The 22,236-nt window shown below is 45.0% G+C and overlaps 2 protein-coding genes and 1 long non-coding RNA gene across 4 annotated transcripts in view; 1 reads left to right on the forward strand and 2 right to left on the reverse strand.

Annotated features, from left to right (window-relative positions):
- The window catches only part of LAMB1 (laminin subunit beta 1), a 43,783-nt gene extending 42,634 nt beyond the window's left edge, over nt 1–1,149 (reverse strand). The window contains exons 1-2 of the mRNA XM_054841849.1: nt 934–1,149; nt 619–788 (exon numbers count right to left, since the gene is read on the reverse strand). Of these exons, the coding sequence (XP_054697824.1) occupies nt 619–788; nt 934–970 (207 nt within the window). The 5' untranslated portion in view covers nt 971–1,149. The remainder of the gene's footprint in view (nt 1–618; nt 789–933) is intronic.
- LOC129212882 (uncharacterized) lies at nt 823–9,492 on the forward strand. 2 transcript variants are annotated; one of them, XR_008579316.1, is made up of 3 exons: nt 823–949; nt 2,209–2,260; nt 8,931–9,492. It is a non-coding gene; the product is annotated as an uncharacterized LOC129212882 (long non-coding RNA). The 2 variants fall into 2 exon arrangements; XR_008579318.1 differs by having other exon boundaries at nt 826–949; nt 2,166–2,260.
- Nucleotides 5,735–22,236, reverse strand: part of LAMB4 (laminin subunit beta 4) — a 43,157-nt gene continuing 26,655 nt past the window's right edge. Inside the window, exons 22-34 of the mRNA XM_054841717.1 lie at nt 21,467–21,691; nt 20,164–20,384; nt 18,849–18,945; nt 18,119–18,494; nt 17,588–17,748; nt 14,238–14,443; nt 13,144–13,347; nt 11,443–11,587; nt 9,416–9,620; nt 8,815–8,953; nt 8,398–8,574; nt 7,240–7,393; nt 5,735–5,874 (exon numbers count right to left, since the gene is read on the reverse strand). Of these exons, the coding sequence (XP_054697692.1) occupies nt 5,735–5,874; nt 7,240–7,393; nt 8,398–8,574; nt 8,815–8,953; nt 9,416–9,620; nt 11,443–11,587; nt 13,144–13,347; nt 14,238–14,443; nt 17,588–17,748; nt 18,119–18,494; nt 18,849–18,945; nt 20,164–20,384; nt 21,467–21,691 (2,450 nt within the window). The remainder of the gene's footprint in view (nt 5,875–7,239; nt 7,394–8,397; nt 8,575–8,814; nt 8,954–9,415; nt 9,621–11,442; nt 11,588–13,143; nt 13,348–14,237; nt 14,444–17,587; nt 17,749–18,118; nt 18,495–18,848; nt 18,946–20,163; nt 20,385–21,466; nt 21,692–22,236) is intronic.

The following is a 22,236-nucleotide window of genomic DNA, read 5'->3' on the forward strand; positions in this document are numbered from 1 at the left end:
TTTCACTTATAACTGATATTTTATTCTCCTCTGCCATCCCTTCTGTCTCAGAGATTTTAAGTCTGGTGAGCTGCTGCTGGCTTAAATAGTAACGAGCTTTGTGTTTTCTACCAGATGTGCGAGACAACCTTATTTGCATCCTTTCACTTGGAGACCATACAAATGTAATTACATTACGGGAACAGTGGCCAAAACATTACCCGGGTCCTATGGACCACTCTTAATCAGGAAGCTGTCTAGACGGCTGCGAGTAAGTCTGAAAATAAAGTATTAATTGAACTTACTGCGGCACATTCCTCCTTATTAACCTCGCTCAGGGAAGGGGGGTCGGGAGCCGAAAGCCGCGAGAGGTTCCCTAGACCCGGGTCGCTTCGACGGGCCGCGGGGTCCCGCACAGGGGCACGATGCTGCCCCACTGGAGACAGACCGCTGCCCCACTGGAGACCGCTGCCCGCACCTCCCTCCCGCGGCCTGGGGCTCATTATCCCAGCGCCCCAGTCCGGACGACGCCCGCGGGCGTGTGCCCCCCGCCGCCCCCTCAGCCCGGGACGCGATGCCCAGCCCCGTCGCCGGGGACCGGGTGCCCGGGGTGCTGCTCTGCCCCGTCGGGGCGCTCACCTGGAGGTGGCTGACGATGCAGTAGGGCTCGGGCCGGCGGAGGCCGCAGGTGGAGGAGGCGGAGAGGCGGGAGGCGCGGCCGATGAGCAGGTCGCCGGTGGCGGGGTAGCAGCTCCCCTCGGCGCAGCCGTAGCTGTACTCGGGTTCCTGCGCCGCCGCGGAGCACAGCGCTGCGCGGCCGCGGAGGGAGAGAGGGGTGAGAGAGAAAAGAGGGAGCGCGGTCAGGCTGGGCGCCCTGAGCCGCCCCGGCGAGGGTTGCAGGGGCTCGCCCAGCCCGCCGTGCCCCGACGGCGGCAGGAGCGGGGCGGGAGTTACCGAGGCAGCAGCAGAGGTACAGCGGGAGGCGGCCCATGGCGGGCGGCGGACACCGGCGGGACGGGACGGGACGCGACGGGACGGGGCTCCCCCTCCACGCCGCCGCGGAAAGCTGTTGCTCTGGCTGCTCCACGCAGGCGCCGCAGCTCCCCGTGGCTCCCGGGGAGCGGCTCCGCGCCGCCGGGCGCCCCCCGGCCCTCCTCCTCCTCCGCCCCGCCGCCCCCGCGGGGCCGGGCCGGGCCGCCCCACGTGGCCCCTCCCGCCCCAGCCCCCCGCCCCGGGGCCGCCCGGGCCCGCCGCAGCGCCGGTCCCGGGGGAGGGAGCGGGGAAGTGGCTGCCGTCGAGGAAGGGTAGCTCAGCCGGGGTGGGAGGCTGGGGGAGAGCGGGCCGGCGGCGGGCCTGAGAGGGGGACGCCCGTCCCACTGCAACCAGGGAGCCCCGAGGGGAGAGCGGGGGGACGCCAGCCGCCGGCCACCACAGGTTGCGTCCTCCCCGCTGCGCCCCCGCTTTGGGAGCGGGCTCTGGGCAAGGGTGCAGCAATCGCGGAGGGGATCACCGATGGCGCGACCCCTCTCCCTTTGGGGAAACAAGGCGGGAATGGGGTTTTTGACCCAATTCTGCCTTCTGCCGGGGGTGCTGGTAGGGCTGGGTGCCTGGGAGCGAGGGGCGGGGGACAGAGGGAGGGATGGGTGGAGCGTGCCCATGTGGCAAGGCCCAAAACCAGCAAAGGGCCAGGGGGTTGGCAGCCGTCGCACATGGTGCTCAGTGGCCCCAAATCGCGCGGTGCTGTGGTGCCTACACACATGGCTCGGAAGTGCCATTCCTGGGCACGGCAGCATGGCTGGGTCTGGCCCTGGCGTGGGAGAGAGGCCGGCTGAGCCAGGGCTGGCCGCTGCCAGCCTGTTTCTCGTCAGCTGGGAGCCTGCGGCGCTTCCCAGGGGCGCTGGGGCTGCTGCAAGGGCTGAATGGTTGTGCTGGAGCTGCCCCCCTGCTCCCAGCCTCCCGCTTCGGTTCCCTGGGCTCTGCGGGGGGACATGGGGGCTTCATCAGCTGGCAGCAGAGTCCCCTCAGCACCCAGGGGAAGGTTTACTGGTAAATGAACGCTGAGCAGCGGGTACAAAGGATGGATGCGTGTGAAGAGCACAGCCCCAGCTGGGACAGATGCCTGGGTTTATATACCCGAGCTTTGCTTGCACACGTGTAACACGTAAACTTGTGTAAATCTTTACCAGGTACTGGTGTCCCTCAAGAACTCTTTGCTCTTGCTATTTGCAGTGCCGGCGTGGAAACACACCGTGTTCTGTCCGTTCCAGCAAACCCTGCCGAGGTAGGTAAATATGTTCGTTCTCATTTTACAGATGGATAAGCAGAAACAGAGAGATACCAAGTGACTTGCCCTAAAGGTTAAACACCAGGTCTGAAACATAACCCAGGACTCCCAACTGAAGAACTCGTGGGGCTGTTTCATTAAAGATATCCAGGAAATTAAACCATTTTAAGCTGACAGGGCAGGTATTGTAATTCTCAACCTCTTCTGCAATGTGGTCTTCTAAATTCACAAAACTAATTCAGTTTCACAATCGTCATGTAAATCACAGCACGGCTTTGTTTTTAAGCTTCAGTACCACAAACATTTTTGTCCCACTAACAGAAAATGTTTTACTCTGCTGTGGTTAGAAACTCCTCTGGTCCATGGCAGACAGGCAGCAGCATCACCCCATGTGTGACTGTGCAAGGACAGAGTGTTTCATCGCCACTGGATTTTTTTCTGTCCCATATTTTTTCAATTTTTATTGAAGTTTTCTCCTTTTTTTTTTTTTAATTTTCTGTTTCACAGCCTTGTAGAAGTCCTATCCTCCCCTAAACCTAAAATGGACTAAAGCTGCCCTCCAGAGCTCGTTGCCGCTGTGGTCAGGCTCCTTCGTGCCTTGCTGCGGACGGTGTGACAATGCCTGGGGGTGACCCTGCTGTGTGGCATCAGGGATAGAGTTGGAGTTGCAGCCACAGGCTGGGGTGGCCACTGTCACCCGTAACCGTGGTCACCTTTCAGAGGTAGCCACCAGCATTCACCATGTGAGTAATTAGGTGCAGTGAACTTGTTCCTGTCCGCCCCTCTCTGCAGTGCTCCCAAGCAATAGTGAGTGGGAGTAGTTTAATTTGATTCTTCAAATGATAAAAATTCAGTTTTATGTCATATCCTACCCTTGTGGTGGTGAAGCAGCTTCACATCCTGGGGTGTCTGTGTTGGTGCTGGGTTGGAAGTCTTCTCAAAGAACCAAATTTCAGAATTTTACCTCAGTGGGACCCACTTGACTGCCCGTTTTCTTATAACACTGCAGTGGTTGAATGTCTAGCAAATAGAGCTGATGAGATCATTTTTGACTAAACACATCTTTCATTATATGTGGGTGGGATTAAGTGTTTGTTGGCATTTTGATTAATGTCATTGAAGTCAAAATGCTCTACAGCAAGATACCAGTTTTGATTTTTTTTTTTCCCAAGAAAGTTTTCTGAATCCACTTCTGCCCACAAGAAGGAGGGCCAGAGGGAATTAAAAATAGGTATTTTTGATCCAGATACAGCATTTTCCCACAAATTAACTTTATAAGTTTTTGCACCACTTCCAATGGGGAATGGTGCACAGTTGTAAACCTCGGAAGCAGTCACGGGATGGATTTGGTGTTCTGTAGCTGCTGGTCCCATCAGGTCTGCTTGCTTTGTGTGCCTGAGCATGCTTGGAGGAATGCAGGGGAGGTCAGACTCCATGCTGACTTTCTTCCTGTTTCCGTTTTTCTTCCAGCGATTTCTGTTTCCCCCCATGGATACATCTCCCCTCCAGGCCTGTTTAACTGCCTCGTGTTTACAGACTTCTCATCCTCATGGCTTGTCGAAAGCCATATGGCAACTCTCACAGCCAGCAGTGGATTTTAGGAGGAAGTTCTCTTTCAACTTTCTGCTTGTGAATTCAGATTTTTAAAGCCATGAATGAAATAATTTTAGTTTATATGCAGTTGGGAATTTCTATCTAAGCGCTTCAGTTTGCCTGTTTCAGGTGCAGTGCAGCAGGGCTGCATTGAAACCTGCAGGAAATCCTTTGTTACCTGGAGAACTGCGTGTGAGCAGCTCAGTGAGTTGTGTGCTCTGAGTAAAACAGAGGTGCTTGATTTCATTATGGCAAAGTCAATCTAAATACACTTCCCTGATTACAGCCTAGTAATTTATAAAGAAGCCTCACAACTCACAGATGATTTTTTTAAAGTGCTAAGATTCAGAAAAAAGCTAAACTGCAAATTAGGTGCATACCTGCATTCAGGTGTCTTTGTTAGATTATATCAGAGTTATAACTTAATTCCATCATTTTCACAATAGAAGCTATTATATGGGTCATGCATGTTGCACGTTGCCCCAGAGCACAGCTGGTTTGAGTTAGAGGAATATCTCTGAAATGTCATTCATGCCAGCAATTCCCACCCAAGCCCCCCACCGCATACGGATGGGTAAATGCTAAGAGCCCTGTACTCCTGCAGAGCACTCCCTGGTTTACAGCTGCACTCTGGGCTGCATCCGAGCTCTGAAGCAGTGCAGGGCTCTCACCCCAGCTGAATGAAGTCCACGATGGCTGCTCACTGTGAGACAGTCCAGCCAGGAATGACATGACTCGTTTTAACTGAGGAAAAGCCCTCGTTAGTCTGTTCAGCATCCTGCAGGAGTTTCTATACCAAGGGTGGGATTTTAAAACTGAGACGTAGCTCCCTTCAGTCTTTTAAAACCCTAGCTCTTCTGTAGCATTTACTTAGCCCCAGTCTCCTTTTTTTAAAAAAAAGGAATTATAAACTAAAATTTAAGACAATTCCTGTGTTCTTTATGGCTACAAGAAACTGCTGAGTGAACCCTGACTTCTGTGAAGTGCTGCCTGTGGGAGAAGAGCTGGAGAAACTGTTTTTCAACATTTGTGTCCCTTTAGACTCGCTGCTTAAACCTAAGAGCTGGAGTTACTCTCCAGTTGTTGACTGCATTAACGAAAAATGTGGGAAACCCCTTATAAGCATAAGAAAAATAGGCATTGCAGGAGAGGCATTGACAAAGAAATGAAGTTGTTTTCGGCATTAAGCATCTGTGCACTGCCATCCAGTGGGCACTGGGGAATTGGCTCCCTGTTGCCCACCTCTGATGGCCCAGCACTGCATGGAGGTACTGCCCATCGCTGTGCATTTTTAGTGAACACAGGAGGATCCCCACATGGTCATGGGTTAATAGTGCCCCCCTGCTTTGTCTCAGTGAAGAGATGGGGATGGAGGCGTGACAGGACCCTGGGGATGCCACCGGTTGTCAGCAGGGATGGCTACAGAAGCCCACAGCCCTTCATCTGCATCGCCCCATCCCGGTTTGCACAGCCCCTTGCTGGGTTGTGGCACAGCCACAGGTTATTGAAGGGTTCAGCAGAAGACAGAGGGTGATGGGATTCTGTCTTTGAGGCACTTACCTGCAGCTCTCTGAGCAATCCTCCTTGTGCATTTCCAACCCCTACAGCGAGAAGCCCTAAGGTGTGTATTACAGAGCTCCCTCAAAGACTACATCCCGATTACTTAATCAACTAGTTTATTAAAAGGTATTTCCTATTTCCATATAAACTCAGCTGGGCAAAAAAACCCAAACCAAGACAATTACATTATTCACTGTGCCAAAATACTATAGGCACCTTCAGGTGTATTTATAGAGGACAGCCCACCGTGCTGGGAAGCTCAGGAGGTGGTAAGCAGGGAGACTTCAGTTGCATTGTACCTGATGGTCTGTTCAGACCCTAACTTTTGCATGTTGCATACTTGCTTTCCTGCCCCGTGATTTCATTTTTAATGGCTATCACTTGTTGCTCTAGTTGTCTCAGTTGCTCTGCCTTGTCTTGTTTGGTTTGATTCAGGTCCTGAAGCTTCTTCTCCAAATCTAGAAAAGTAAAGACATGCAATGATGCTCATATTTATTGTGTAAGTAAAATCCAGGGATTAACAGTATTTGTTTTCCCAGCAGTTTTAGAGGCAATAAGCCCATTTCAAATGGGGAATGTTATATATGCAACTGGAGGGAAAACTCTGGCTTCCGGATAGCAAGAGAAACATGACAGCCTTAAAGAAATTAATTTCTCAGTGTGTGCTTTCATCCATCAGCTAGGATGGGCAGGACACGGAGCTCTTAAAGGAATTGGTTTAAATAGAAACACTCAGAGGAAGTGTGTCCATCAACGTGTGTAAAGCCTAGGCAATTCAGGCGTAATGGGCTTAGGTCTCCCTCATTTAGAGGAATGTTTTCTGCTTGTCCCTGTGAACTTACACCAATGTAAACATACTGGTGATGAGTCAAAATCACATTATTCACTGCCTGTTGCCAATGCATTTATCATCTGGGCATCTGCAGTGACTGAGATGCTCTTAATGCTTCCCCTCAAGGTATATGCTCAAAATACTTACTCGGATCCTGTCCTGAGGAAGTTGCTCCTGGGATGGAGTTTCTGCCTCAGTTTTGCTGATGTTACACAGTATTTTCAGATGTCAAACCCTGCAGGATCCTAGACCCAAGGATTCCCAGTGGGAATGCCCAGACCTTCACTACAAGCAGAATTAGGTTCCCTGCGTGCAATTACATGCAATGTACTCTTCCTTTTCAGTGACCCTCTAAACCCACCCGAGGGGCTGTGTGAGGACCGGTGCCCGTATGGCCGCAGCAGCTCCAGTCTCTGCTGCCCATGACCCCCTGCCTCCCGGCCATGGCCCCACCAGTCCAGGGCACGTTGGCTTCAGCCTCCACAAGCCAGTATTTGTATCTGGTTTGTTCTGCCATTGCTCAGAGATAATGTCTGAAGGGGAACAAGTACAGATAGATAGAAAACCCTGCAGCTCTATAACACAAGCCATCACTCGGGTAATGTAAGCACAGAGGAAAGATTTAAGCTTCAAATGCGCAAAGCAAGTGCATAAATCAAGGCTTTCAGCTAAATCTGCAGCCAGGTTTTATGCAGATTTTGCACTTGTCCTGTTTTTAAACTGTCTGAATCAAATCACTGCAAGTCCCTGCGTGGACACTTCTTAAACTCGGTTTATAGCAACCAATTTATGTCAGAAAAAGTACATAAGCCAAATCAATTCAACTACTTTTAAACTGTTTGAGTAATTTCAAGTAGGGATTTTCAGTAGTTAAATTGTTTTAAACCTGATTTCAGGTGAACCTAGTCTGTTAGTGTCTGTGGGCAAGGACTTCAGCTTAATTCAAGACTGTCACAATTTTCACTGCTAGCTATGGAAGTAAGAACACCACCTGTTATTCTTTTAATTTTTTTTTCAGTCTCTTCAGCCAGTTTTTCTGCTGCTTCTTTCAGCTGCTTCACTTTTTCTAGTGTTACTTTTGGAGGTCCTTGGGCTTTTAGCTTTTCTTGCAGAATAGCATACTTTCTTTTAATGTCAGCAAATTCCTGTAACAAAATGATGTTACTTAGTTTAAGAGCATCTTATAATTAATCTGGAGTACTGAAGGAGAATTTCATACTTTCTTTTAGTATCCTCTTGAACTTTAAATCTCTCATTCTCTTAAATCTTAAAAATAATCCATGAGCCTACATCAAGCAATGCTTTGCAAAACCTGATAGACATCAATTAGCACAAACTGCCAGGGAAGTAATCCAAGGCGGGGGGGCGGCGAGGATGTAAAGAAAATTTTATTTCAGATTTTTAAAGGTTACGCTGTGTTTACTACTTCTGATAGGGCTTTTCTGTAAATTTTGTTTTGCCATGAGGCTTAATTCAAATTTAATGAACTATCTGTAGCAACATTGGGTTTTTTACATTTTTGGCTCTAGTAATATTCACTGGCTAATCCATTTCCTGCTGATTTAAGTTGCTGTTGATGCTGCAGTTTAGATTTCGACTAGGTTTCTTACAACCTGGAAGCTTGGTCATGCTCCCAGCTTGTGCTGTAGGTGCCTGGTTCTCTTTGCAATTTTAGCAAATTTGTAGCTGCATTCTCAAAAATCGGAACTACTGAAAAGCACCCAGCCAACCAAAAACTCCAAGTAGATCCCACAGCAATTTTCTCTGAAGGAGAATGGCACAGGATGAATGGCCTGGCTGCCTCAATCACTCACATATTTTAATATCTGATTTTGTGATTTGTTCTGTTGTGTTTACTGGTGCCCATGGTGACTCTGAGTCTTATACACAGTGTAAGGAAAAATGTTATGGAGTAGCCAGAGAAATGTGTATGTTTTTCTTCATTCAAGCAAACAGAAGTGTTATATGCCAGAAGCCTTAAAATAAAAAAGAAACTATTCTTAACCTGTAACATTTTACACTGCATGGCATAAGGAAAAAATTAACAGTTTTGAGGAGAGAAGGGTAACACAATTACACTTTTGAATCCAAAATACTATTGAACATGGATGGAATCTTTTTTCCCTTAGCATGTGACAGAAAGACTTACGTTATCAATATTCTGGGCTCGCTTGTGTGCTGCTTCTGCCCCTGCTCTTGCCTTTGTAGCTTGATTCTTGTTCATCAGCATTTTTGCCTGCAATGTGGCAATTTCATTTTCCATCTCAGACTGTTTTGCCGACAAGCCATTTAGTTCATCGTTTGTCTTGTTCGCTTGGTTCTCAGCCTAAAACAGCAATTGAAGGGATTTGGTTTCTTATGCAATGTCCATCCAGCTTGCAGAGCGTGATAATGAGGGAGATTTAATGTCAACTGATTAAGAAGAAGAGACCCTTAAACATTATGGAATTGGTGTCATATCTGCGCCACATTCTGGTTTTATTTATTTAAGTTTACATTAAAGAAACTTCGAGATGAAGTATCTTTTTGTAAAATGTATGCAGTAAATAGATTTACAGCAAGATACCTGTGAGATTTGTGTTCTGATGCCTTGTATCTCTTCATTTAACTTTATGAAGGTGTTTTTGGAGTGCCCTTGGGACTTCACAACATTTTTTAGTTTATTATTAATTTCATCCACAGGCGGAAGAGCCTTAGCTGCTTTGCTAAAATGGAAAAATAGAAGCATGCGATGAGCTGCTGTATCAAAGGTGAGGCTGGATGCTGCAGGCTGCCTGGTGGTGCACTCCTAGTAAGGAAGATTTTCTCCCTCCCCAATTCTTGCTGGTTCTTTCTCACCCGTACTTAAACCTCCCAGTGAACCAGATGTAATGCTCCACTAGGTCCAGCATGGAAGTAAGTAGCTGCTTTGGCCTCTGACTAAGCAGGCAGAAGAGCCAAGAGCTGGCGGTAGCTGCCTCCTTGCAGCACGTCGGCTCCCGCAGCCCAAGTGGTCATGGCTCGCTCCTGCTGGGGAGACCCTGTGGAATCAGCAAGCTGAAATCTGCTGTCATCTGAACTTTCAGTCCGGTGTTACTAGGACACTGCCTGGGGTTTGGAGCAGTCCTACCACGCACAGTGCCGCCCCAGCTGGAGTCAGCACATCAGTACGAGAATACCCTACTCACTTGGCTTCTTGTGCCTCCACCAGCAGTGTCCGAGCTTCCTCCCTTTTTCTGTTTCTCTTATTTGCATTCAGTTTGTACTTCTCACAGTGGTTCATAATGCTCCTGATTTTGCCAAGCATGCCTGTGAGCTCTCGAGTCAGGGGAAGGTTTATTTGCAGAACATAATTTGCCACCTTCTCAATGTCTTCTGGTGGTGCGCTCTCATCTGTAACAGAAATGGAGCTGAGGGTATCCTGAAGCATCTCTTTCCTCCCAGTGAAATGTAAATGATCATTATGGCTGCCTATCCTTTGAGTTACGTGGAAGAATAAAGCTGACAGGCACAGCAAGGGGGTAAGAGAATTATCTCCAACATTTTGTAATTTAATATTATGCTTCCAGGTACTGCTGTTAGTGTTGTCAGAACTGGCTAAAATGAGGATTTGAGCCCACTTTGAACTGGGCTATTAAAATTCTGATGCAGAACTGAGCCCGTGGAAGGTTTTAAATCAGTGCACGGCACAGCTAGATGTGTCAGAGCCCATTTCTCCCTTGGCCCTCAGATCAAAGAGGTACTGGAGAGACTGGGGTGTGAATGGAGCTTTCCAAGCCGGCTGGTGGGTGTAATCCCTTCCCTGGAGTTGCCACAATATTGAGAAAGTGGTTCCTTCCCTGGTTAATGAGAAGGGCTAAGCTACAGAGGGAACTTAGGTCAGACTCAGATAGGATGGGAATTTACAACAGAAAAAACATATTTTGACAACTCCCCTTACACATGAGCTCGTCCTAGCTCTTTGCTAAAAGGCACAGGCACACAGAGTGAATGCCTTGTGAAGTCTCATCATCATTTCTGTTTTCTGCTCACTTCCCTTTATAAACAAGACCTTGGGTGGTAAAACAGTTGAAACATATTAAATGCTTGTGCTAATGCTCCAAAGTAACTCACCAAGAATGAAATAGAAAACATTTACTGTGCAAACAGTAGTGCATTCCTGAGAGCTATTTTCTGTAGAAAGACATTCATCTAAAACTACCATTCACGTCAATGTAGAGTACAGCATATTTAATGTAACTGTATGCATCTCAGCTGTTACTGTTCTGAGACTTCAATTTACAAAACAAAAATTCAGGAAAAAATGCTTTTATAATTGTTAGTAAATGCCGTATGTCTACTAAGAAATACAAAAGAAGAGCCAAAGGTGGAATTTTCGATTGCTATCAAATAAAAATGTGAGAATCCTAAGGACTTAAATGGAGTTTTTCTTCCAATTCAATAAAATAATTTAAATGTTCCCAAACAAAGTCCTCTGTTCTCTGCCCTTGCTTCCATTTGGATGTAGAGGTATGAATGCCAAGGGGCTGCCAACATGCAATCCTTAGAAACTTAGGAGATCGGCTACATTCAAGAGATTAAAAAAATCCTACCACATTTGAAATCCTTTGATGTGCATTTGGTAAAAAAACCCTTAGGGTCCATTTCTTACAGCATTTTTCTGCAATCACGAGGGTGGAAAAAGTTTTAGGGTATATACGGTTGTTAGGTTATTTTTTATGAGAGCTGTGAAGTTCTACCAGAATCTTTTGATTCCTCAAGTTACAGCTTTAAGGAGACGATGGAGCGGTATGTGTCCTAATTCCCACACTCCCTACGGAGGGCCTCTATTTATGGACCTGGAAGAAGGGGGTGGAATAACAATTTGAGGATCCTTTGAACATGCCTGGTCATTATATATTGTATGAAATTATCTTAGTAGTCCTTTACTCAGATAAACTAGGAACTGAGGGAACTACTTGCATGCTTCCAATTAAGCACATTAATAAAAGATGACAATCAGAATGTAGCCGATCTATTGGAAAATTAATACAAAGTACTGTCACCTGGGAGAAAGAAACACTAGAAAAAAAGGGATTGAAAAAGATTGCACAGATCAGGAGGCAGACAAGAAATTTCACGTGTATACAGCTAGATAATTTTCTGGCCATCTATTATGCTATATTGCATTAGAATATATATTGAAAATTAGTCAAAAAGAACTCTGCATATTTACCTAACAAGAAGTCTTTCACTTTTCGGATGAACTCCTTAGTGATCTCTCCATCAACTTCAGTTTGATTCTTAGCCCTCTCCAGTTGCTCATTAAATTGTGAGCCTTTCAATTTGCTGTCGTCTGCCATTTTTCTAACACTTTCAACCTGGAAATATTATTAGAAATAGCAGTGCCATTTTCTGGAGGTTATCTGTCATTGCTTGGTAAGTTGAGCTCTAACACAAAAATCATTTTGATCCAAGCCTCAGCTGGAATCACTTGAGGTGGCTTTGAAAAGTAGTAGGAGACCCCTTTGGGGAACTCCAGAAGTTGCTACATCATAGCCTTCATCTGGCCTCAGAAAAAGCCTAAATCAAGCATTTTTTTCTCTCTGCAACCACTGCTAAACCACAGCCCCTTTTGTTTCTAAAAGAAGGTGCTGACTTATTTTCTCTTGCAGTACTGCAGCATGTCAGTGATCAGATTCAGAACAGAAAAGGCGTGTAATTTTATTTGCCTTTTCACATTGAACTTCTGTTAAAAATACACTTAAGAGGACCCAAATAAGGAAGGTAGAGTTTGAGGCTTATCTTTAAAAGTTACATTTTGCTATTAAATTAATATTCTTGATAATTTAAATGAGAGCTTTAGATTAATCATCAAATTCCAACAGTATTTTGCTTTGCTGAGGACTATGCTTTGCCTTCAGGAAATGCACAGGTACCACCTCTCTGCGGTCCACAGAGGGAAGAGACATGCAGTTTCCCCATGCAACAAGAAAAATGGTGATGTTTTTACTTCTGAAACATCAAAATACTTCGCTTATCACAGAGCTGCCTGAGGCTAGTGAGTGTAAAAGGCAATGTCCTGGCAGCGTGGTGCTCACCACCTCAGCAGATGCCTTTTGCTGCTGCCCCTCTGTGTCCTGGGGGCCCCAGTTACTCATTTCTAAACCCATTAGCTGTGATGCAGAGTGTCGCGTGCATTTTAAAAAGAGGAAATGGATGCCCAGGCACCCTGCAGGGACAGGACAAAGCCACAGCAGAATGACATTTCTGCTGGAAAATGTGTTTTGCCTATAACTGTAACAGGCATCATCTCTGACTGTTAATAAGAACTGTCTTTACTGGTATTTTGGGACTTGTCTGTTTTGTTTCCTTGGCACATGTTGCATTGGCCACACTTTGCTTGAGTTATTTTTTACTGCTACTGTGCAGTACAGCCGACTACTTGATGCCCTTCAGAACATCACTGGGAGCAGAAAAGCTTCATCTTGAAATTATTTGCAAAAATTACTTAGTGGCAAACATAAGAGTAATATAAAGTTGTATAAATAGAGCTTAACACTGTGCGCAGAAGTAATCCCATTGCAGTAAGCGTGGGCCATACTCAGGCTACTGACAAATGGTGCTATTTGAATCTTTCCCAATAAAAATATAGACAATACTAGCCTGATGCCACCAACTTCCATAGACACAGGGTACCATGACCCATGAGATCTTGGCAGCCATGAGGAAGAGGAAGGCACAGCTAGAGCCAGAGTCTCTTGGTGGGACTGGCACCTAATACTGAACCATGATAGATCTATGATGTTGGGACAGGGTCCATCATTATGTCACTGCTCTTTGTCCAAGGAGCAGGTGAGTTTTTGTAGATTTGTGACCTCCCAAATCTCATTCTCCATCTACTTCACTGAACAAATGTAGGTTTGATATACAGCACCTGATTCTCAGGTTCCTGTAGCTGAGTAGTCAAGTTATTTAGCAACACAGCAGTCTCCTCAGCTTTCCTGAAGGCATCAGTGGAGAGAGAAAGAGCTCCGCTGCAGTTTGGGCCACCACACTGCCTGAGTCTGTGACTGTCCCGGCACAAAGCTCCCCCGCAGGCTGGTGTGACACAGGGCTGGTCTCCTGACACACCACAGATCTGCAATAAGGAAGATGCTTATGTCAGGACGCCGCTTGGGGCCTGAGAGACACTCATGGGGGAAGGAATCGACATCATATGAACACTGAACACAGGATGGAATTTTGCCGAAGAGACAGTGGTCTGGTCTCTCCAAAGACTGTTGTCACTGACAGTTACAGGTCACCCTCGCCTGACTTGAAGGATGCAATGGCAGCCCATGGCTCTGAGCATCCTTGCAGGAGCCATTTGTTGGGCTCCATGTGTTGCACTAAGACCCTTGCTTCACTCCTCTATGGCAAAAGGTCTGAGACTGTCCCCTGGCCATATCCAGCCCATGGGTCAATGGCTTGTTCTAAAGGATCCAGGTCACCTATCACACAACACAGTACCACGTCTAGCCCTCCATGTAGTTTGACACAGATGTTGAGACTAACGGCCTAGATGGATGATCTCTTCCAGATCTGGCAGGGCTGGCTGAAGGTGCTATCAGGTATTCATTGCTGCCCCGCAGAAGGACAGAAATCCCTTCCTCTCCTATGGGTGATGCAAAGGATATGTGAGCACTCCACATCCACCCCAGGGCAAAGTTGCTCTGCTTAGTTTAAGTTACTGATGGATAAGGTTGGGGTTAATCTTTCTGAATTTACACTGATGGCCTCTTGAGGCTACAGAGTGCTTGAACAGTTCCTTGTGCTGGGTCTGCCCTGGGAGCAATGGCTTCCAGAAGGGTGGCAGTAACCACAGCTGAGAAATGCAGCTGTTTGTGACGTGACTTCATGTCTGTGCCAGGGAAATGTCGTTTTCTAGATTTAAAAATGCATGTAAGCACCCTTTTAAAATAAAACCTACTAACAGCATCAAAAAAGAGATTTTTGTTTAGCTCCCATTCAAAAATTCACAGCACCTACCTTTTCATTCAAGTTTTGGATGTCGGGGCTTTTGATCCTCTTGAGCTGTTCCAGCACACTGCTTGCTTTCAAGACCTGGTTGCCCAACATAGCAAGCATGTGGTTCCTGGTGTACTGTAAGTATCTTACGGTAGGGGTTGTCCCACTGGTCTTCTGTTCTGCCAGCAATGATACTTCAAATTGTTTTCTAATGTTGCTGATGGCCTCTGTAGCAACACAAATATAGGCTTTAGTACCGACTGTATTTTGGTTGCATTTAATTCATGTATTTATTTGAATTCTGGACAAATGGTGAGTGACAGGTCATTCAGTTTGTTGTCACTGGTGTTTGATTTGGGACAGCAGGGAGGGACAGGAGATGTCTTTTCCTCAGGCAATCTTTATAATCCTTTACTCAGCCAGTTGCCAAACAGGAATAGTTATTGATACTCATAAAACCTGCTAAAATAGATGTGAATACAGTGGGTCCCATGTCATTCTTCAGAGTCCAAGGTGAATGAGAAACCAGTGGAAGATACAAAAGTATGAAAGGGATCCCATTAATGACACAAACTGCTACTCATCTGCATTCATCAGTAGCTCATGCATTGCTGCCGTTGTTGATTTGATAAAGCTCCTGTCACTTATACTGTTTTGAAGTTCAGGCAGGAGAACGGTTTCTGCCAGTTGTTAAACCTATGAAATGATCAGCTCTCTGATTGTGAGTCAGTACAGTATTTGTCCTGTCTGTTCAGCATAGCACCCAAAAGTTAAATGGTCTGCTGAACTGAGCCCAAAATTTAGATTATAAATGTGAATTTATGAGTTTTCTTTGGCTCTGGAAAATCCAATTTCAGGGTTGATGCTTTAAAAAAAAAAAAAAAGCATTTCCATCATAAGCTTGTAGGCCAGGCAAAAATACTTTCCAGCAAGAGTCTTTCTTGTTTGCTTAGTGTAAGCTTTCCCTTAAGCAGACTCAAAACGGTTGGAGAATATTACATTTTTTGCAGATTAATAGCCTAAGGAAAGGACTCAGGCCTTTTGCAAAACACATAATTTAAAGTTGCTGCTGTTAAGGCTTCCCAGATCTCCAGAGAACCCCACATTGTCCCCAAATCCCCAGGCAGAAGTATGTGCAATGAGCCAGAATTGATGCGTCAGCAGTGAATAAGCATTAAAGGTCATTGATCAACATCCCTCTTTGTGCTGGTAACCAATTTGGTTACCAGTTGAAGTCAATGACAAGGCACTCATCAAGTCCTGCATGCTTTGAATCAGGCTCTAAAGCCCCTTGGCCTTGCTTTGATTGAAGCTGAAGAATGTTTAGTTATCATGTGGAACCAGGTCTATTTATTTTATCTTGTAACTCTTGGAAACAACGTACAGTTTAAAGTTAGCTCCTAATACAAAATACCCAGCAAGAGGCTGCTGTAACTCCATATCTAAGCCAGAGACTGTTTGCTGTGCAACAATTCCATCACAGGAATTTTTTACAGTGTTTCAGCTCTCCATTAAGTGGCCCAAATGCATTTTTCATGCTTGGTTTGTGATGGAGCTGTAGAGCTTCCAAATTCCTTTACGTTAAACACAGCGTCTTAGCACAGGCTTGATTTACAGCCTAGGAATCTGTACTTACTGCATAACCATACTGTAGTGGCTGCAAAGCCACGGACCAAGGCTCGAAAGCCATAATTTAATGAGATCTCATAAACAGCAAATATTCTTTTAAGGACACTTGTGTCTTGTTTTTTCCAGTGATTTTAATTCATCATCAGATACTGACGTTTCCAGGTCAGCCAGCTGAATGTACTATGCCTGTGAGGAAATCTCCAAGTCTTGATCCTCTGCAAAGAGAGGTAGGTAGGAGCCTGTTCCCCACGTGTGTCTAGGGCACAAGTGCCAAATGTGCCCCAGATGGTGTACGTGGCCATATCCTGCTCTACCCCAGCAAAAAAGAGAGGGGGAAAAAGCAGACAAAGCCATACCTAGCATGCGCTGCTGGTCCCACAATGAAGATGGGGTGAGGGAGCCAGGCTTTCTCTGGATATCAGAGAAGCTGGTTATCTTGAGGGAAATAATATTTCTGTGCTGTTAGATGCTTGCTAGCAGGACCAATGAATATTTGTGGTCCTGACCAGAAATTGAGCTTAAATTCAAGGTCTTCCCCTCCCCACACCCCCGTGTGCTTTTTATAGGGCTGTTTATCCATCTCCTGAGGCTGAAAGACGAAGCGGGTTTGGAACATGACCAGAGAGCACCACGGATGCTTCAGCTGTGCATCCACTGACCTCCCTGGGATTTATTGTTTCTTTGCCTTCTTGCCTTTCTCAGAGTCTGCACAAGACTCAGTTGAATTGGGAAGCAGAGCCTGGGAGAGCTGTGCTAACCGCTCGCACAGGGACCTGAGCGGAAGAGCCGGCCCCAGGGGCACTGCCAAGTACAACAGGGCAGGGGAGTCCTAAATCTTAAATAATCCCTGTTTTCCCCTCTTCCTTTCCCTCGGCTTTGTATTCTGTTGACTTTTCCTTCTTTTTTTTCAATCTTGTCTAGGCCAATTTTTTTCTCACCCAAATGAAACACAGAGGAACTGTAAATAGGAGTGCGTTGCCTATAGCTTGTGTCTTCGGTAGTGCACACATTATCTTCTGGGGGTTCATATCTTGGCAGCTGTCTCTTTGGAGAGTACACTGCTGGCAATCTCCTGCCCCTGGGGATGATCTAGCGTCTGTTTGAGATCCCCGACTAATACGTCCCCATCTTTCTCCAGAAACCATTACTGCTATCAGCAGCTGATGGAGACTATACTTAGCTCAAGCATACATGGTGTAATTCTTTGAAAAATGCCCAGGAACTCAGTTCTGACTTCACATTTTTTGATGATGGAAAGCTAGTTCCTTACCACATAAAGTCATGTATTTTCCCATGGGAACACTAAGAAGTTGCACTATGAATCTCTGCTTTAATTAAACAAACCATTGCTGTACAACATACTTTAAGTATTGCTAAGAGCAAGAGTAGTCACAAGTGGGGAAAAAATCCTTTCCTGTTCTACTGTATGATCTATGAGTCTATACTGCAAAACTGGGTGGCTTTTAAATCCTGATGTAAACATCAGGATTCATGAGACTTTAGACTGACGTGACCCTGGCACACGCATCTGAAATTTAGGATGCTAGAAATCATGGTATTTTAAGATAAAAGGGAGTTTGGAAAGTCAGTATAAAATTTTGTTAGTGATTATATTGTTGTGTTACCATAGGAAGCTAAAATCTAGGGATCTTTGAAATGTTGTATGGTTCGGTGGTGAGAAAAACAGCCTGAAATTTCACGGAAAATTTTCACCTGTTGCAATTAATTGCTGGCTGTCTTACCTTTGACATTCAAGTAATGAAAACTTTGATGCAGATGTATTTTCTGTTGTAGAAGTTCATACACTAGGTCAGCTTCTTCCCCAATGTCTTCTATGTTCTTGTTAAGGTCAGGAAACTCATACAGCATGCTGTGAAGGGGATCCATTTGTGCAACTTTTCGTCTGAAAGGGAAATGGCAGTTATGCAGAAGTCAGACCAGATTGTTCTTAAACTAGAACTGATACACACAGTATTTTAGAGGACAAGAGATAAATTTCTAAATGAGCAGAAACATTTACTTGTAATGGCTTATTTAGAAAACCCTTAGGATGAACTGGAAAATTCCAGCATGTAGGTATATGCCTGTGGGGGACAGATAACATGTTTATAAGGATTATTTTCTTCACAGATCTATTGAAAACAGTGATTTAGTAGACCAGCATCTGTGTGCTGATCAGAAGCAGGACTTGATGTGTAGGGATGGCTGGTGGAGCCCAGGGTAACACTGCTTTCTCAGCCAAGGGATTTTTTCAGGAGCAACCGAGCCCTTACTGAACGTAGCTCTGAAAATCCTTGATGCCTGAGAGGGCCTCCAGTGAAAGAACAGGATGTCTCAAAATTCTTTCAATTTCAGAAATGGCATCTTCAAAGGCTTTGAAGCGCATGTCACAGATGGGCATTTGTCCTCCTTTATCTTCAAGATTTGCAGCAAACCTCATTAACCCCTGAACAGTCTGAGCAAGAGCAATAATTTCAGTGTCCCACTGATCAAAACAAAGATGACACTGACGGCAAGAGGGGAAGTCTTTCTCAAAGCCGCGGCCGCACTGGTCGCAGAACCGGCCGGTGACACCAGCACGGCAGTTACACACGCCAGTGGCTTTGTCACACTTGGGCTGGCTGGTTCCCTCCGGGTTACACTCGCATGCTGCAAGAAAAGGACAGCCAGTTACATCCAGTTATTCCTTTTCCATGGGATTAACTCATGCAAAAGGTACAATCGTGCATTTCAAGACAATAAAAGCAAACCAGTGTTTGAGGTAGAACAAAATGGACTGCCTGACTAATGTCTCTTCTTCATCTCTAACTTCCATGGTCCCAACATAACTGTAGAAGGAACCATACAGATAAATAATATAAACATTTTTATCCATCTCATGCACACAAATATATGAAAGCCAGCTTCTCTAGACGTATGTCCTGTCTCTCCTATGAATATAAAAAGTAAACGTTTCTTTTGAGGCATTTTCTAATCCACTTGCCCCCACTTAGAAATACTTACAAATGCAATGCGTCCGGGGATTGCCAAAGTAATTTTCCTCACATTCATCGCAACATCTTCCACTGTAACCTAGTTTACATGGACACTGGCCTGTAAGCTGTAAAGACAGTTAGGATTAAATAACTTCCTGCAGAGCCATATGGTTGGATATACATCATTTACTGGGTTTCTTTTTCTCCCTGTGACTTATGTCATATAGCTGCATGGGGACTGCAGTGACATTGCTTGCACACTGTCTTTGAACACCATAGTTTATACAGTATTGGCCCACCTTTCCCATCTACCTCCTGAAGGCTGTGAAACAAAATGGACTTTGAGAGGTGGTTTTACTTTACTAATATGAAAGATTTCGTATGTTCCAGTCTACAGATGCTCTTTGAGAACTCATTCTCTGACTATGATCTGAGAGAATATTCTTCTCCTTTGCAAAACAGATTAATTTCTTATTTTTGCTGGAGCAAAGTACTCATCTTAACATTTCAACTTTTAACTTCATGATATATTAACTGTAACTGAAAACCTCAAGGGTACATTATGCACATTGCCCTAAAAAATTTATTTTGGAATTCAGCTATTAAATTAAACTGCAGGGACTTACAGCTCTGATAACTGGTACAGCTCAAAAAAGCAGTAGTAGTTCTTTGAGGTTAAGAGCTACATTTTCTAGGAAAAAGAATAAAACCACTAAATAAACTGGAACAGAAAGCATATTGAAAGGAAAATGTGAAAGCACATCAGCAAGAGCTTGGGATAAGCTCCTGGTGCTCTAAACTCAATACCAAAATTGCTGTTGACTTCATGGGACCACAGTGACACCCCTCTATTCTGAAACACTATTTTTTCTACATTCTAGCCCTAAAAAGTGCATAGGAGTTAAAGATGAGAAAAGGTACTCTAGCAGTCTGATAGAAGAGGCATGATTAATGTAATGGCTACAGCTGCTACTTTATGAAAATAAATGCTTAAAAAAATACTCATAAGACTCAGGTCCAAGCCTGGACTTCCTTCTGCCCTAGACATGTACTTATGAGGCAGTTATTTCCTATGTGACATTTTCTTACAAAGTATTTCTAAGATCCGCTTGACAAAGAAACAAACAGGCAAAGAGAAATTGCTTACAAGGAGAGCCACATTATCAGAACAGCACGTTTGATCTAATGACTCAAAGTGTGATTGCTCCAACTGCAAACTTCCAAAGACTTCTTGTTTTCAGGACACACAACAAAAAAACTATCCTCATTTATAAGAGGGTCCCCACTGTGCCATACCAAAACACCACCACCCCAGTTCCCGGAAAGCAGAGTCATTTTCTTGCCTGGTCGCACTGGTTGCTTTGGGAGTTTTTTGGATCACAGTCACAGAGCTGACATCCTTTTCCACTAGCCAGGTCCCAGTAGCCAGAGGCACACTGGTTGCACGGCGCGCCCACCACGTTGGACAGGCAAGGGCAAGCTCCCGTGGCTGGGTCACACAGACAGGCTGCATCTCCCCCTGGGCACATGGCAGGGTGAACACCCACCGGATTGCACATGCACCCTGGTAAAAGAAGTGCAATTACTACAGAAGATGATAATATAGACAGTTGATGGACAATCAGAGCTGTATATAAACCCCATGCTGTAGGTTTACTTTTAGTATGCTTGAATACATTTTTAATCTCATACAGTTTACCTATCTCTCTGTTGTAGCTTATATATTGCTTTGAGCAAACCTACTGGGAACTTTCAGTACTTTCCAAAGGCACAAAAAAATGAAGGCACAGTGAATTTTGAATCTTATTAGAATGAAATGTTAAATATGCTGGGTAAGGAGAAGCTGATTTACAGCAGGCACTATCCAGCGTGGGAAACCTCAGTAAGCCAAGTAAGATAAGAAACCTTCATAGTGTGGAGCCAAAAGTTCTTGCTTAACCATGTCTAACAGACATCTTCCAAGAATGAACAAGGAATGGGCTTGAATTGTATTTTAGAGATTCCCAGAAAAAGAGTTTCTTGAAAATACCTATACTTGTCTGGCCTGTAGAAATTAGACCCTCAATCAGGCACATTTGTGAAAACAGTCTTTGAGAAACATTGGGAAGAAACTTAAAAAGTTAACTTAACTGTTAAAAGTACTGAGTTATTGACAGTGTCCTCATGGAGTCTATTAAATTGCCTGAACAGTCTCATTCTAGCCACTTAATGAAAACAACTGGTAAGGCGGGGAGCTCAGGAAGGGATCATCTGGTTAACTGAGCATTGCTTAGTTGGCATCAGCCAGCAACATGGATAAACAGTTATCTTTGATTCCTTTACTTTTTGTTCCTTCCTGAATGGGCTGAACGCACATTTATTTTTCTAATAGAGAGTGCTGATTTAATTTCACAAATGAGTATTTCCTAGGAGTGATATTCAGTATGAGATTAGTGAGATTTGGATGACAAATAATTTAATAGATGCTGTAATAACAGTTATTTGTATCACTGGATAGAAATATATTTTGCATTCTCATATTTTGCTCCATTGATCTGCTTCAGTTTTACTGTCCCTCCAAGGGCTAACCTCTCCCTAGGGCCTAATTTCTTTAAAACTTTTTGTGGTAGTAATATGCAGTTGCAGTGCTGTTGCTTGCTTACTTACTTTGACAGTTTTGATGGAGGGCTGAGCCAAAATACCCTGGTTTGCAGAACTGGCAGTTTGTTCCATGGGTGTTGTGTAAACACTTGGTGCATTCCCCAGTGACCCTGTTACAGGACTCTGGGTCTGTCACATCAATGTTGTTATTGCAGGGACATGGCGCACAGTCAAGCCCGGGGCTGCCTGGGTTTTTGTAGAACCCACTAGGACACTCATCACACCGACTGCCTGTTGGAGAGGAAGGTAAAAATATTTGCTGGCTGATAGGAAATCAAGTGAAAGATATAATTTCCAGTAATACTGTTAGAAGATTCAGATTGTCTGTTCAAATGCACATTTCCAATGGAAAATATCCACCTGTTTGAGGCTGTTGCCCTTTAATCCTACGATCAGTTTAAATTACATCATCTCTCACACTGAAATCTGACAGAAGCACACTCTCCTCATCCCAAGTCATTTTTTCCAAGAAAGTCCTTTCAGTAGGAGTAAATAGGAACCCCCTCACACAACACCTCCAAACATATTTTTCCAGCAAAGTCCTTTCAGTGGCAGTAGTCAGGGTTCGCCATATCTGCAGAATTTTCCCTGGGGCCTCCATCCTGACAGCAGCATGGGAAGGTGTGGGGTGCCCTTTCCCAGAGCCCAGCAGACCTGCCCTCCTTTCTGTAACCCAGTGGGGGATCCCCAGGAAGTCAGACGAGCTCTGGGACGCTCTGTCCTTGCTTGCTGGCATTGCTATTACTTCTGCATGCCATCCCAATGCCTGCTCTGAT

This window comes from Grus americana, chromosome 1 (assembly GCF_028858705.1).
Source record: "Grus americana isolate bGruAme1 chromosome 1, bGruAme1.mat, whole genome shotgun sequence".
Taxonomy (NCBI): Eukaryota; Metazoa; Chordata; class Aves; order Gruiformes; family Gruidae; genus Grus; species Grus americana.